The following is a 16,366-nucleotide window of genomic DNA, read 5'->3' as shown; positions in this document are numbered from 1 at the left end:
ACAGGTATATCCTGGACCATCTGTTCCAATCCAGTGACATGGCATCCACTGCTTCTGCCTTGAGGTCCTCGTACGGGGCCACATATCGAGGAAGTTGATTGTTGTCGCTCGTTGCGAAGAGATCGATCTGAAGTTCCGGGACTTGGCGAGAGATGAAGGAGAATGATCTTGCGTCTAGAGACCATTCCGACTCTATTGGGCTTGTCCGTGATAGAGCGTCCGCCGTCACGTTGCGGAATCCTTGTAGGTGAACTGCAGACAGGTGCCATTTCTTCTTTTCTGCCAGACGAAAGATCGGAAGAAGTACCTGATTTATCTGGGGCGATCTCGAGCCCTGACGATTGAGACATCTAACTACCACCGAGTTGTCCAGAGTCAGACAGATGTGGATCGAGGGAGGCGGGAGTTTCTTCAGGGTGAGAAGAACTGCCATGGCCTCCAAGATGTTGATGTGAAACGTCTTGAATAGGGGAGACCATGTTCCCTGAACCTGTCGTTGGTGGGAGTGACCTCCCCAACCCTCCAGTGAAGCGTCCGTGTGGATGTTGATCGATGGAGGCGGGTGTTGAAGAGGCATGGACCTTTTCAGGGCCTTTGCTTCCGACCACGGCTTTAATAGTAAGCGAAGTCTGTTTGGAAGCCGTCTCTTGAGGTCTCTTCGAGCGATGGATGCGGAACGTCTCCAGACTCCCGCGGCATCCTTTAGCTGTGCGCGAAGCACTGGGTTTGTCACAGAGGCGAACTGTAGAGAGCCTAGAACTTGTTCCTGCTGTCGTCTTGAGATCCGTTTGGATTTCAGAAGTCTTCTGACAGACCCTGCTATTTCCTTCCTTTTCTTCTGCAGGATGGAAAGGCGGTGTGACTGAAGATTCCAATGGATTCCCAACCATTGGAACTTCTGAGCTGGAGAGAGGCGAGATTTCTCGGTGTTTATCTTGAATCCCAGATGTTCTAGGAACTGGGTGACTTTGTTGCAGGCTCTTACACAATCTTCGGGCGATGTCGCCCAGACCAGCCAGTCGTCTAGGTAAGCCATCACTTGGACGCCGCGAAGGCGGAGCTGTTGGACGATGGCGTCTGCCAGCTTGGTGAAGATCCGTGGAGCCACATTGAGCCCAAAGGGCATGGCCCTGAAGGCGTAACTTTTCCTTTGGAGTCGAAATCCTAGGTAGGAGGAAGCGTGATGATTCATTGGAACGTGCCAGTAGGCATCCGCCAGGTCTATGGAGACCGTGTAGGCCCCTTGAGGCAGAAGGGTCCTTATTTGTTGGAGAGTCAGCATCTTGAACTTGCTGTTCGCAATGAACTTGTTGAGAGGGGATAAGTCTAGAATGACTCTGAGTTTGTCGGAGTCCTTCTTGGGAACGCAAAATAGCCTCCCTTGGAACCTGGTTGACTTTACCCTCCTGATCACCTTCTTGTTCAAGAGTTCTAGGACGTATTCTTCCAGGATGGGGGTTGACTGTTGGAAGAATTGCTGGAAGGCTGGGGGTGGTTGCGTCCAGCTCCAGCCTAGTCCCTTCTTGACGATGCTGTGTGCCCAGGGATCGAAGGTCCAACGATCCTGGAATTGGCGGAGTCTTCCTCCCACCGGAAGCACTTCATTGCTTCTGGTGTCCCGAGGGTTTGCCACCTCGGCCGCTAGCTCCCCTTCCTCCTCTGCCTCTGGAGGGGCGGCGAGACGAATCTCTGCCGGAACCTCTGCTTGAGCCCCTACCTCTGGGACGAAAGGTAGTAGCATGTTGCTCAAATGCAGGGGTAAAGACCCGTGACTGCGACACCACCGGCTGGGGGACCAACTGAAAGGTCTGCTGTGGCTGTGCTGCCACTTGGGGAGTAGCGGAACCCGGAAACTGCCGTCTCTGTTGACGTTGCTGGGGTTTCGGTTTCTGGGACTTCCTCTTAGGTTGAGGGCCATCGTCCTGAGAGGATTTCCTTTTTCTCGACATGCCCCACTTGGGAAGAAGGTTCCTGTTCTCCGTGGCGGCCTTGTCAGCAATCTCTTTCACCAGGGAGGAGGGAAAGAGAGATTTACCCCAGATATAGGAGGAAATCAGTCTCCGGGGTTCGTGTTTTACCGTCGCGCTGGCAAACACGAATTCACGACAGGCTCTGCGAGCCTTAGTGAAGTTGTACAGGTCCTTAGTCACCGTTGCCAAATGTGTTTTGGCTAGGACCATGTAGAAGTCCGGGACTCTAGTGTCCCCGGCCATGAGTTCGAGCTGTACCTGGAGGGATAGCGATGCGGCAAGCCTCTCCTTCGTATCCTGTTCCCTACGAAGGAGGTGATCATTTAGCCTTGGGAAGTCCTCATTGAACTGACGACCGGCTACGTCAGGCTCTAACTTCCCCACCGTGAAGGTTGACTGGATGTCTTTCCAGAGCCTATCATCGGGAGGAACGGTAAGGGAGAAGGGTCTGCACTCCTACAGTACAGGGCAAGGTTTCCCTTCCTCCACTGCTTTCAAGACCGCTGTGAAGGCCTTTTCTATAAAGGGGAAGGTTACAGCATTCGGCGCAACAAAGGTTGGGCGCTTCTTACTGAGCGCCGGCATCTTGGAGTTGGTGAAACCCCTACTCTTCACCGCACTGGCTAGCATAGCCTGGGCCTTCGCGAGATCGAACACGATTACTTCCTTCGGTTCGGTCTCTTCCTTTGAGGGTGCTTCGGACCTGAGCCGGATGTAACAGTCCGGATAAGCCTCGAAGTTCGGGAAGAATTCCACTTCTTCCAACAAGATCGAGCCGACCTTCTCACTGATGAAGATCTTACCAGTTGTGATCGGCATATGCTCGGCATATCTCCATGGGTTAGTATCCGAGCAAGAGGGGAGGTCCTTAACCGAAATCCGTTTCGGTTGTTTAAAACTCACTAGGGTAGACCGGAATTGCTCATGGGTCTCACGAAGTTTTCTTTCCATGAGGGCTTCAAGCATCTTGAAGACCTCCTGAGTGCCTGATGGAAGAGGGTTCGGGGTGGCGGAAGTCGAAGGAACAGGTTCCTCGGACGGTGCAGGAGTCGCTGCGGGAGTAGGAGTGGGAACGACCTCAGACTCCGAATCAGGATATTCCACCTGATCTTCCTCATAGTCGAGCTCCTCGCCCATGAGGTTCTTCTCCGTCTCTTCCGACACTTCCGACATACGTTCCACGTTATCGGAATCCAAGTGGCACTCATGCATGGACTGGTCCATGACGATATCAGGTTCCACCACGAGCTGGATGGTGGGGATCTGATCACTGGGGATCACAGAGTCTTTAGATGCCTTTGGAAACAGCAAGGCCCTCAAATCTTTGCTGGCGAGATACGGTCCGGTGGCGTTCTTCTGGAAGCCACGCACCCACTTGCGTAGCTTCTCTCGAGCGTTGTCCCTTGCCTCTGCTGAAGGAGGATCATCGAACGCCTCGACCAAACGACTCTTGCAGACTGTACAGTGCTGCGGGTCCCAGTATTTCAGGTCGCCTCTCTTGGCGGCGCAGGGGGCGTGGGTCCGGCACGCCTTGTGCCCGTAGAAGTCCGGGCGCTTCACTCCACAAAAGTTGCTTTCGCACTTCATATACTCCTCCTGTAAAAGAAAGAGATCATGAGTACATGGAAGGCATAAGAATGACTTACATTACTCTAAAATTAAGATAACTTAATCTAAGTTTTTAAGCATTAAAACAATTCATAAGGTATTATAATGCCTGAGAGTAGAGAGCGGGAAAGGATGTAGATAGACACATACTTGTGAATCCCGCCCAGTCGGTTACCGTAACCTTATCAGTATGCAATTTCTTTTGGGCCACAAAACGGAAATCCACATGGATAAGCCGTGGTGGGTAGAAGCTAAGCCTCTAGCTGAAATTGCCTGCGAGGTGTAGCAGGGACTGCGACCACTCAGATCCCTGGTTAGAAGGGGAGCAGAGAACACCCCTTATTAGATATAGGTTCCAGCAATCGGCTGCGCGAAGACACACAGAGTATGCTGGAATATTGTAATGTGCAATCAGACAGCACAGCCACAATTTCAAAGGTAAGACAATACCTATATGTAGAAGTGGCCAAGCCATCTGGCTGCAGTATGTTGGCTGTCGGCATATTGTCGGCAGGTATGAGAAGGGGTGCATGTCCCTTAACGTCTCCAAGGGGTGCCGGCAGACCGACGGCACGCCGGAGGTCGATCCTGCAGGGTGGAAGGCATCAAGACAGACACATTGAGTATCTGAAATGTAATACCATCGTGGCGACCTCCGGCAGGAGACGGCAGCTCCGGCAGCCGACGGCTGACGGCCTGGTGAGCTTGGATCAATTCATAAGAAAGGAAAGCATATGGTTGTATACCTAGACCGACGGCAATCAATGCCGGCACGCAGATGGCCGGCACGGAGGGTCAGCCAGCTGCTACTAGGTAAACTGTATGCCGACGGAAGGCGGAAGTTTCCGGCACATGGAAGGCTGACGTCTTAGAGGAGGGAGGGCATCTTATGAAAGAATGTCACCAGAGGTAAGGCGGTATCGCCGGCAGTGGAGGCGGCAAGGGACCGGCACCAGGATAGACGGAGAGAAAGGTAAGGAGGGATGGGAGGGGTAAGACCACATACCCCTCCGGCATCCCTCTGGAGAGAGTGCACTCATGATAGGCGTAGATACTCATAGCATCCGGCGGAAGGGGGCCGGCAGTCGGCCGGGTGCCTGGGGTAACCCAAGGGAGGGTTAGAGGGCACTCAAGAGGGGGAAACCCCCGCCGGCCGGACCGCTGCCTGCGACTACCCCCATAGAACGCTATGAAGGGTATGTGTACCAGAGCGGCCAGCTCAGCAGGAGAACAAGTTAGCCCTACCACTCCACCCAAGGGAGGAGTTGTAAGACTAAGGACAGATGTGTATAGGCAAGCCTACACCAAAGGGATAGGTGGGGAGGGAGAAGATGAGGGGTCTTTCATAGGGGATGTTCTGTACAAGAGCGGCCACCAAGGAGAGGGAGAACGCTCCCTAACCTAGGTTAGGTAACCAGAATGAGAATGGTACAGGAGTACCGTCTCAAACTATAAAAGGACAGAAACAACCCCCAGAGCTTAACCTAGAGAAGGAGGGCTAACTCCTAGGCTAGGCAAGCTTGAAAGACACATCGCAAGTTGCAGGGAGGAAGGAGTAACCCAACCAGGTGCAACTGAGGAAGGGCAGAGCCGTTCCATATTTCTCGGTTACAACCCTAAGGGGGAATCATTCCCTTAGGGTAGACAGAGAAGCGATAGATACTCTGTTTGTAGACAAGATTCCCCTATATAGAAGGGAAAGCATGGCCACACAGAGGAAATGCCCGCAGGCAGGGGATTATGGAGCATATAGGGGTTCCTACATTTAGGTTAGGGTGGAAAGATACGCAATCAACCCAGTCCCCTATATGGTCCCCGAAGGCGAAAACACTTACATCACAGTTAACAGTATGTTTAATAATGCCACAATCTTCATAACTTAACCTAGGAACACTGGTATATATATCATGCATGAACACAAGCACTAGGCTATCCAGCCTAGGGGCTAAGCTAGCGATCTAGTAGATGAGCTCTAAAACACGATATAAGTAATTCCTAGCTATGAAGACTAAATAACTAATAATATTAATTAGTTACGAGACTGGATAAAGCCGTTCTGGCTAACTAAATAAAGCATGCAATAGAACAGCGACGCCATAAAATGGCGCGTCCGGGATCGGCACAGCTCCGCCACAAAACAATATTTTACGAAAAGTAGAAGTTACTTTACGGCTAGAGCTTATTTAAACAATACTGGGACCTGGTACTCAACTTTCCAGAAGAAGGCGAGGCTGAAGGTAACAACATAACGGGGATGTAAGTCGCTGAAAATCGCACAAAGGGAAATCCGACCAAAGCAAGGGGCTACAGGCTGAAGGATGAGGACAGACGTGACGTCATTTAGCAATGGCGCCCGTTTGTTTACGTTTCGAGTACTAAAAGCAGCCATGGACGAGTGTAACTGTGGAACGGCTCCCCAGTTATTCTCCACCTTTCCATATCGAAGTGTTAACTCTATATGGGGTGCAGATAGCTATGTGGCGTGTTAATACATACGTCCCCTGTTGATATACGATATCCTAGAGGGAAACCTTTAGGGTACTCGCACCAGAAGTTAGAATTCTGTGATAACCTTTAGTTTAATTCTCTGGGAATATCCCTGTAGTTAAATATACCCCAGGAAGCTACTGAAGGAACCTTCCATCAGGACGTCATGGCTTGAGCCCAAAAAGTCCGGTTAATCGTTGCCTGAAACCACCGGAACTTGGACCGCCCAACATGGAACTTATCCTGAGGCGACCGTTCGGAACTATAGACGGGTCAATGAGGAAAGGAGAACTAGGAAACGTTCCCAGGTAGGGCTGAAAGCTCTGCTTGACTGAGAACAGGTACTGCGACTCTCCTCAGCCTTGCCACAGTCAACCGAAGGGAAGGCTCGGAGGAGGTGGCAACAGAATCTGGCATCCCCAGGTGGTCACCCATCCAAGTACCGACCAGAACCGACGTTGCTTAACCTCGCTGGACGGACGAGAAGCGGGGTTTCCAACGTGGTAAGGCCGTTGACTCAATATCAATGCCAGATATTCCAGATGTTGAGGCAGAAGAAGAGAAGGCTCCTAGCAAAATACCATGAACCCCCACTCATGGTAAGCATCCGGAGGCTTGTCCCGGCGCTGAAGAAGGTTGAACCCGAGCCTACCGGAGTTGACCAGGCCTCCAAAAAGCGAAGGAGGCGGAAGCCTGCACCTGAGCGGCCATGAGGAAAGCAGGGAGAGTTCTCTGGGGAAAAAACCTGCGATGCCACGGCGGGATCGCCACACTGCATCTTAAGCAGAAATACCTGCAGTCTAGGCTGAATTCCACGAGCTTCCTGGAAGATGGATGGAATGGAAACTGAAAGTACCCGTCCTTCCGATCCAGGGTTTAAGGAGTCCTGTCGCCTCGTTATCAGTCTGATCAATTCTGCTGTTCCACGCTGGACGAAGTTTGTTCGACAAACTTGATCAGGGCTGAGAGGTCGACTACGGAACTCCCGTCTCAAATACTTCCTTACAAGAAAGGATCGACTGAAGAAGCTGGGGGTGAAGCCGTCGATGATCCTATGGAGGACCTTCTCCTAAGGTATGGATCATTCTGCCCAAACGGGCAAACTCTTGCCGACCCTATGGCATAGAGGTTCAGAGACACTGAATTCGCTGACAGAGACGGCAGGCGCGATATCCTTGGCTGATCACAGAGATCGTGCAGGAATGGGCATCGGGAAGCTGTCATCCGGATGAGTAACCTTAGGGATCCTCCCAGCGTGAAACCTGCAAGGGGGGGGTGCCAATCCTAGAGTTCGTGAACTCTGCCGCTCCCTCTAGGACTATGCCCCCCACCGGGGGAGCCTCCCGTGCCATCTGTTCCTGACAGGAAGAAAATGCAATTGGACACCTTGTCTCAGTTGTCGTAGCCGGAGCCCTGCAGAGTCTGGAAGAAAGCACCTTGGAGGAGTGAAAACAGAAGTCGACTTCCTCCGCACAGCCGCTGTCTATGTCTCTGTCCTTGGGCACAAACAAACTCTTCTCAAGGATGGAAGGGTGTCTGAGGCTGTCGACATCCACGGATGAGACACCCGAAAGGAAGACCTCGGTCAGCACGTCCAGATGGTCCAACATCGAGCTTGCCCGCAAGTTCGATACTTGAAGTTGAAACGCCAAGGTGCTTGAGCCCGAGAGGAGGAAAGTACCCCTGACCTTCCTGTAGCTTCCTTGAACCAAACCTCGGGCCGTAACCGAGGGGAAAGGACCTGGTAAGCCCCTTACACAAGATGGAGAAGAGGAAGGGGTAAACAGTCACCCCTTGGCCGATGGAGAAATCTCGAACGGAAAGCCCCCCGCCAAAAATCCTTCCAGGGAATGACGGGGAAGGGCTAACCCAGGTTCTGGAAAGAGGAGTGTTGCTCAGACCTCCCTGAATATTCTTCTTATTCTTGCATGTGCCATGCTCTGCGTTTACGGGGTGAGGCCGTGTTCTGGAAATACGCTCTAGAAGAACTCGCCAGGCTGGTCATGCTGCGAAAACCCCAATGGGAATCGTGGTCGCAATCGCCCTGGAGCTCGCGCGATGGTAAATCAATGATTCGCGCATGGGCGAACGTAAAAGCGCCCATGCGCGGTCACGCAGGATCACAAACGAAGGTGAGCGAAGGAGCGCAGAAGGAGGGCGAGCGTGGTAGGAAGGGCGAGAGCTGGTGGTCGGCGAGCGATAACCCATAGGCGAGCAATGGATACTGCAAGAATTAAGCCGACGTTCGTGTGAAGAAACACTGTAGGTTCGCGCGACGGAACCCCGTCGGTTCGCGCATGAGCGTAGACGTGCAGGCACGTGGGCGTGCGGTCGCGCGGGAGTGTGGCCGCGCAGGCACGCGGGCGAGCACAGGCGGTCGGAAGACCGATGGCGCGTCGGCAAGCGATGGCGCGTTGACGAGCGATGGCGCGATCTGGCGAGGCGATAGCCCGCAGGAGAGTGACGAAGCGTTGGCAAGCGATGGCGCGACAACGCGTTGGCGAGCGGTGGTGCGTTAACAAAATGCTAGCGAGCAGATGAAGAATCGCGCGGGTGCATAGGCGATTGCCAACGTGAGAGAGACTAGTGATGGTTAGCGCGCATCGCGCTAACAGAAGGCGCGCAGGTACATCAGGAAGGTGAGCGCTGAAGCCAGCTGTTAATCAGGCGATCCTAGACGGTCAGAAACCCGTTGGCGCCCATTGGTGCGCGGCAAAGAAGGGCTTGCAGATGTGTGCTGGCGATTGAAGAAAGCTGGCGCACAGAAGGACAGAAGAAAAGGTGAGCGCTGGCGAGCAGGTGGAAGATATACGGCAAGACTCAGCTACCGGAGATCGTGGTCCACAGCAGGCGAGCGCTAGATCGCTACTGATGGTGGTCAGGGGAACTGACACGCGTGGCAGATCGATGGCGATCGTTGACGCGTAGGAGATCGTTGGCGAGCAGGTGAACGTTGACGCGTCTAAGGTCGCTGGTGAGCTGATGATCGCTGACGAGCAAAAGGCAACGTGTGGAAGCCTGCGCATAGATGGAGAGTCCTTGACCCCGTGAGGGCGAACGTGGGCGCACAGGGCGCGTAACAGGAACCAACAGGAACAGCAGAGATGATCATCATGAGAGCGCTGACGAACAGGAGAGCGCTGACGAACAGAAGAGCGCTGGCGAACAGGAGAGCACTAGCGATCAGGAAGCGCTGATGAGCAGGAGAGCGCCTGTGCGCTAACACTGAGCAGGAGCAGGAGAGAACACAGCAGAAGGGTGCGCAGGGCAACCCTGACACGCAAGGGAAGAACCCCAGTGGGAGGCAACCCTTGCCCCGAAGGGATCGTTGTCCGTCGGGAGACAGATGTCCGTCGGAAGACCGTTGCCTGTCCGCCGGGAGACTGATGTCCGTCGGAAGACCGTTGTCCGTCGGGAAGACCGTTGTCCGTCGGGAAGACCGTTGCCCGTCGGAAGACAAGGTAGACTGCTGTCCATCTGCACCAGGAGCAGAAGATCAAGAAGAAGGAGTTGTAGGCTGCAAACGGAGATTAAAAAAGGCGCCTCTTAGCACCCTTATAGGGAGATGAGAGGCCCTTACGACGAGGCGGACGGTGAGCCTTACGGCGAAGGAGGCCAACAGCAACAGCAGCAGAAGAATCCTCCAAAGAGGTGTCTCTATGAGTGTACTCTCTCGCGAACGAAAGAGAAACACTTCGTAGAAGAGACTGGTCAGCCAGTGACCTAAAAGGAGCAATCCTCCGAAGAGGGGCTCCTGCAGTTGCCCAGCCCCTTAAGCGAAACTGCAGGTGTGACTGCTCAGCACCAAGAGCATAGTCGCACGAAAAAAAGGCAAGAGAAGAACCCCCCAAAAGGGGAAAAACTCAAGCCTGGACAGGAAAAACTTCCCTCGGAAGGAAAGTTACCCACCCAAGGAGGCAAGCCTCCTGAGAGTTCTAAAATGAACTGGAGAGCTGTCAATCGTCACGGGAGTACTTCCAGTAGAAGGAGACACGCCCCTGACGAAAATCCAAAGGGGAGGCAGCAACAGCCAAATCCCCAGGCCTCAACAAGACAGCTCACACCGTTGCCATATTACAGAAACGAACTAGATCGGTAACTGTAAAAAAATAAAACAAAAATCATTAGTACACATTCATTCCCCCGGGAAGGCTCCGAAGAGGAATCCCGAGGGAAAGGAAACAAGAATTACACAACAGGCACGTGCCCTCACAACCACTTACACTCACGGAAGGAGAGCTGTAACCAAAACAGAATTATAACAATTATAATTATGAAACTATGTAATTATGTAATTTAAAAATGAATGAACACTAAAGAACGAACGAAAACCCCGAAAGGAATCGTTCTACAAGCTGAAAAATTAACAACTACAATTAGATTCATAAACTAATTGAGACAAAACGTACGGCGTAGCAACCCCCCCACACGGGAAGGAAGCTACAAGGGGCGTAGTAAAACGTAGTAAAAGGGTGAACGACCTCAAGAGAGAGAGAGAGAGAGAAAGACCGAAGTCAAACTCGATCGCAACCCATAAAATTACGCCGTGGTGGCCTAACTGCCGAGGACTCCACGGAGATATCGTACACTACACACACAACTCTGAAAAGGAAACTTACTGATTTCTATACTCAAATATATATACAAACATGAAAAAATGTTTACATATATATTGAGTAAAAGAAAAGTAAGTGATTAAGTAAAGACAAAACAAACAATGGCTGCCAAGCGAGGACAAAGACAGAGACGTCTGTCCCAGTCCGAGCCAAAAGTGAAAGTGAGCTTCACCGGTGTGTGAGGGGGGGGGTAGCTAGCTACCACTCCCCTAACCCCCCGCTAACTAGCGCGGGGGTAATACACCCTCGTTAAATTCTAATGGCTCGCCATTTCAGCTACGCTAAAAGGTAAACCCAATGTAAATAGCGTGGTTTGTATTTCGGTTATGGAACAAAGGTTTTTTTTCAAAGCTTAATGACTTAATAAATATGTAATGTACAAAGAAAGGGAAGCGTCAAGAAACTACAATATCAATCATAAAAAAACAAATCCAAATAATATTTATTTGTCCTTTACAGGCATACTGGCATTATATACATAATTTGGTACTTCATACATTGCTCACCACTATTCCTTTCATAGCTTTGTAAGTGGAGAAGATCAAGTTTAGAGAGATGTATAGAAAGCAAGGCTTTTTAAATTTCCAAATAAGTTTTAAACTGAAACAAATTTCACCAACACAACTAGAAAAATGACTATAAGATGGATATTAAATACTTTTATCATAGCAAAGAGACAAAAATAATCTATTGAATGATTCATTCAAAACATTACAAAAGAATGTTCATTGTTGACGTTACTCTTGCAAGGAAAGAAACCACTTTCACATACCAATGTTTCAACTTCATTAGATTTTGATTCAATTCAATCAACATAGAATAGTCATCCAATACAGTCCTATAAAAACTAAATAAGATGTTTATAATTAGCAATTACAGTAATGAGAGTTTAATTTACATACTAATAGATGATGACTTGCACGATCAACATGCACTAAAGTAGTGTACTGAACTGTATATATATATAAAGAATTGATAGTTGGCTACATTAATAACATTCATCAATGTAATAAAAATTAATTACAAAATAGAGTGAAAGCTATTTCATAAATTACTTACAAAATAGGACACTTGAAAGTGCATAAAACTGTCACAAATGTTGAATTTTTTCTTTCACTATCAGTAATCACAAAACAATATTTACAGGATATACAAGCAGTTTTTATATACAGACAGTATTATGTTTTCTTATAAATATTCAGTGATGTTAAGAACACTGCCATCATCCGTAAGTTCTAGCTTTACGGCAGACACCTCCCGTTGCACTGAATGTTCATCTGATCTGAAGTCCATATCGGGATAGCTATGCAACTCTATATCTCTCTTCCTTCTCTTAGATGGATACGTCACTTGTCTTATAGTTGGTGGTTTGAGATCGACAACCTTTTCACATTTTACTTCAATCCTTTCAACCCTCCTTTTTCTATAATTAGGGGTCTTTCCAGAATTGGCCATAAGTTTTTGTTCCATTTTGCAAGTCTTTTTCAAATTTGTAAATGCTTGTTCTACTTCAGTATGAGCTTTCTGTAAGGCAGCTAAGTTTCTGACACTAAATGAATAACTCTGCATTTGTAACAATAAATCTCTGAATTCTTCTGCTACTTTCTGCAAAGGTTTGGCAGGAGTTGATGTCAAGACCACCGGCTGAGCAATCGGCAGAGCTGAGTCTTCGGCATCATGGTGATCTTGCATATCTTCAAATTCCTGAATAACTTCAGTTACTTCAGAAATAACCTCCTTTTCATCAAATGATGTGAGGGACTTCCTGGTTGGAAGGAGAAAATAATCACAGAGTTCCTCGTCCTTTTCTTTCCTGAATCTTCCTTTTTGAGGTTCCAGCTCCTTGGGATCATCTTTGGTGCCAAGAAGGCGCATCCGAGCCAGATGCATGTAATACGCTATCGTCTTTGCAGGAGGATAGAAGTGGGTGTTGTTTGTATCAACATTGGGGAAATTTTCTTTTACAAGGTGTCGCAAACTCTTTTTCATTTTAGCTACACTTGTAAGTCCCTGTGTCACCATTGTCTGTATCCAGTCGAGAAGTTGAGGATTAAGCTCCCGCCATACACCAACACCCTATAAAATGAAGGCAAAAAATTAGAATTCCAATACTAAACGTAGCAGAATATTGACAATATTGACAAACAAATGTGACAGGAACAAATATAATGTGTTTGTGTTTATGTATGTATCTTCTTCGTCTTATTTAACTTGGTAGGTGTTTTAACAAGTCAATGGCAATAAACCTCATTAAATCTCAGTTGGTGGGAAATGCTAAGTATCAATATATCACTTCAAATTTTATACCGTCCTCGTAACTATAGTTAAGACGAATTGATTAACTGCGGAGTACACCTCGTTAACAGGTTTTTGTTTACAGTAACCAAGCATGGTTACTGGCGAGAATTTGGAAAGACAAATCTTGGGATTCGGTCTTTGGTCCTCCCAGCGTTAACACGTAGCTCGGGCCAACACAGTCTCGAGGGCGTCTCTGCCTGGTGCCCCCAGGTTGTCAGGCTTTATGTTAGCCTACGCCGTACTACGGTTATATATTGTGGAATACTTCCCAAATATTCTTTACAGGTGGAGTTTTATGGAATAAACCTATGTCACATCCATCCGCGTTTAAACACTGAACCAATAAGAACCCACTCAGACGAATCGAGATGCTTATCCTACAGTCTATTACATTGGCGCCCCCCGGGTCATTGGTTCAGTGTGCGACGAAGAAGCTCCACCTGGTTTTCGCCAGCTCCAGAGATAAGGCATCTCCCTGGATTACGCTCCGAAGCAAGTTTTACGATAGGATGGACATCTGTGTGTGAGTACCGCTGTACGCGTAGCAGATGGTCCAGTGTTTATCCACTATAGACACCTATCGTGGGTGGGAGGAGGCAGCCGTGACCAGACTTCTGGACAGTATCGGCCGTGATCAAGCCTCGTCAGGAGCTGGGGTGGTTTTGTACGTCGCACAAAGTGGTTCCGGTTGTTTTTAGCGTTACACACTGTTTTGTATACCAGCGAGGACTAGCGTAGTGACTGGTGACACTTTTACCATGGATATCTTCAGCTGTCACATATGTGTGTTATTGTGTTCAATTATATTTTGTTGTGTGTTATTGTGTTCGATTGTATTGGTGTTGTGAGGTGCTTTGGACTGGCGTGAGTTCACCTGTGTATTAACGCGGATGGACAGCGACTCGCCATTTGTGTATGGTGCCTTAAAGCACGGAGAGACTTTTGCCTGTGCCGTGCATGGTTATGTCTTGACTCTGAATGGAATCTATTAATTGTGGTGGTTATATGCCAGGCGCTTTCACACACGTTTGTTGTGAATGAACCGATAAGGGAACTTTTTTGGCTGTTGGCTTGTGATACATGACAATATTAATCTGTGGTATTGAGTACATTAGTGCCTGTTATTAGTGTATCAAATTAAATTACTGAGTAAAGATTTGTGTAAAGGTTATTTTTTTTCAAATTGTAAAGTAATAAATTTTGGGAAATAGCTTATTCCAAGTTGGTAGTTGTGTAATGTAATTTCAGCGTAGATATTTGTCAACGCTGTAGTCAACTTGTATTATTGTAGCCTTTGATCTACCCTTGACCTGCTCAGCTCTTTGTAACCGTCATTTAAAATGTTAGTAGTGTGATAATTGTAATTAGGCAAACTTGGTCTTGGTACTTGTTGAATTATTGAAGTATAATCCATTCTGTAATAGTAGGACTTGTGAGAAGGGATTTGTACTTGAAAGCAAAATAGTTTTGGCTTGTCGGATAAATGAAATTGATTAAATTAAATTAGTTCAAAATAATAACAGGTAAATAATTATATTATTTGGTACTTTGGCATTTGAGTGTGTGGTTTTCTAAATTGTGGAATGCTTACTTGGTAGTAATTATCAGTTTTTTTTATTTTTTTAAAATTAATTTAACTTGGAATTTCAGTAAAAGATGTTGCTTGTCCAAATTATACTGACCGCATTCCAGTAAATTTGTCTTCCAAATTGTGGTGCATCTAAACTTCTTTTAACTTAGTAAGTTCTCAAAGTATTTGCTAGTACATATTGACCTGGATATTTTTTTTTTTTCTAAAATTGTTTATGACCGGTTGTAATTTACTTGTGTTCCATTAATGTGCCTTTGGTTAACTTAATTTGTACTTTTGTGGTTCCTATAATACTTGTAATATGTTGCTTTTATTGTAATTTAGAATACAGTATAATTCAGGTGATATTTTGGCGGGGGGCTTAGACGTTGACTTAGACGTCACAATTTTTGTTTTCTGTGTCCGCCCGGCTGTAAAAGTAGTAGTGTTGGTGTGCTGGTTCTCCAGTTGTGGAACGTGTTGGTTGCACGTTCGCCTTTGTGTTCTTCAACGCTTTGTCATCGCACTAGATTGGTTCAAGCCTTTGTCCACTAGTTCTCGCCCAGGATGGTCCGCCGACGTAGTTTGTTGGTGCGTGGGTTACCAGCCGGGTGTCCTGCTGAAGAAGTCCGTGCCTACCTGCGGAAAAAAACTCATGACGAGCCTGAATTTGTGTTCCTGGGCACATGTCATGCCATTCTGGTGTTCCGCACTGCGGAAGAAGCAACTGCATGCTGCACCAGAGCTACCAGTTGGAAGTTTATGGACAGTCCCCTCACTGTTCAGGCATTGCCGTTCGACCGAGAGATGCAAGTCGCTGGTATGATACAGCAAGAGGAGCTGCAGAATGAGTCGAAGGAGGTCCAGGTTCAACGCAAGTCCAGACGATCATGGCGTTACTCCAGGACTTGCCTTTGTCCGAGAGGAAGAGATCGCTTCGCAGTTAGTGAACATGTGCGATGGCGCTGCGTCCCCTGGGCCCATTGTTGAAACTTACGCCAGCCCATCCTCAGGACCTGCAACCCAGCAGAGTCCAATGCCATATCCTCGGCCTAGTCATGCAGAATGCAAGATATCGTCCCACTTCACTGGTGACCATTCCAAGTCTGGTGTCAGCTACGCGCTATGGAAGCAAGAAGTGGAAGCGTTAGTGTCTCTGGATGTGTACTCCGAGCCGGAGATCCTACAAGCCATCCGTCGTTCACTCAAAGGTCCTGCCGCAGAGGTCCTCCTGCACGTCTCAGGTCAGTGTTCAGTTGCACGGTTGCTGTAACATTTGGATCATCACTTTGGTAATGTTCTCCCCATTGACAAGCTCCTTGGTCAGTTCTGGTTAGCGACCCAGAAGAAAGAAGAGACCGTGGCATCGTGGGGTTGCCGACTCGAGGATTTGATGTTCCAGATCGTCCTTCGTGATCCATCCATGATGTCTGAAGAGCATGCATCCAAGATGCTCCGCAAGAAGTTCTGGTCCGGCTTGCAGTCCCCATCGATGAAGATGTCCCTTCGTTACCAGATGGACATGGGTGTGTCCTTTGAGAACATGCACGTTTCGGCACGGGTCACAGAGCTAGAAGGATCTTCATCATCAAAGTCCATCCAGTCTCAGCAAGTGTCACCACCTATATCCCAATCACAGAAGAAGGACTTTGATGACGTCATGAAAAGGATGGACGTCTTGCAGACACAGGTTGAGGCCCTGCAGAAGTTACTGGAGTCTGGGAGGGGACGTGGTCGGGGTCGTGGATGTCGAGGCAGAGGACAGGGCTCCAGCACATCTCTACTGCAAGCACCTGCTCCTGCAGCCACCCCAGTTG

At 48.6% G+C, this 16,366-nt stretch overlaps 1 protein-coding gene and 1 pseudogene across 1 annotated transcript in view; both read right to left on the bottom strand.

The window, feature by feature from the left end:
• Positions 1 to 6,463: 6,463 nt before the first annotated feature.
• LOC137629861 (5S ribosomal RNA) lies at positions 6,464 to 6,582 on the bottom strand (annotated as a pseudogene).
• A 4,529-nt stretch (positions 6,583 to 11,111) lies between these two features.
• The window catches only part of LOC137629159 (uncharacterized), a 55,372-nt gene continuing 50,117 nt past the window's right edge, over positions 11,112 to 16,366 (bottom strand). The window contains exon 5 of the mRNA XM_068360421.1: positions 11,112 to 12,757. Coding sequence (XP_068216522.1) covers positions 11,870 to 12,757 — 888 coding nt within the window. The 3' untranslated portion in view covers positions 11,112 to 11,869. The remainder of the gene's footprint in view (positions 12,758 to 16,366) is intronic.

Source organism: Palaemon carinicauda, chromosome 37 (assembly GCF_036898095.1).
Source record: "Palaemon carinicauda isolate YSFRI2023 chromosome 37, ASM3689809v2, whole genome shotgun sequence".
Taxonomy (NCBI): Eukaryota; Metazoa; Arthropoda; class Malacostraca; order Decapoda; family Palaemonidae; genus Palaemon; species Palaemon carinicauda.
This window is presented reverse-complemented; position numbering and strand designations above follow the sequence as displayed.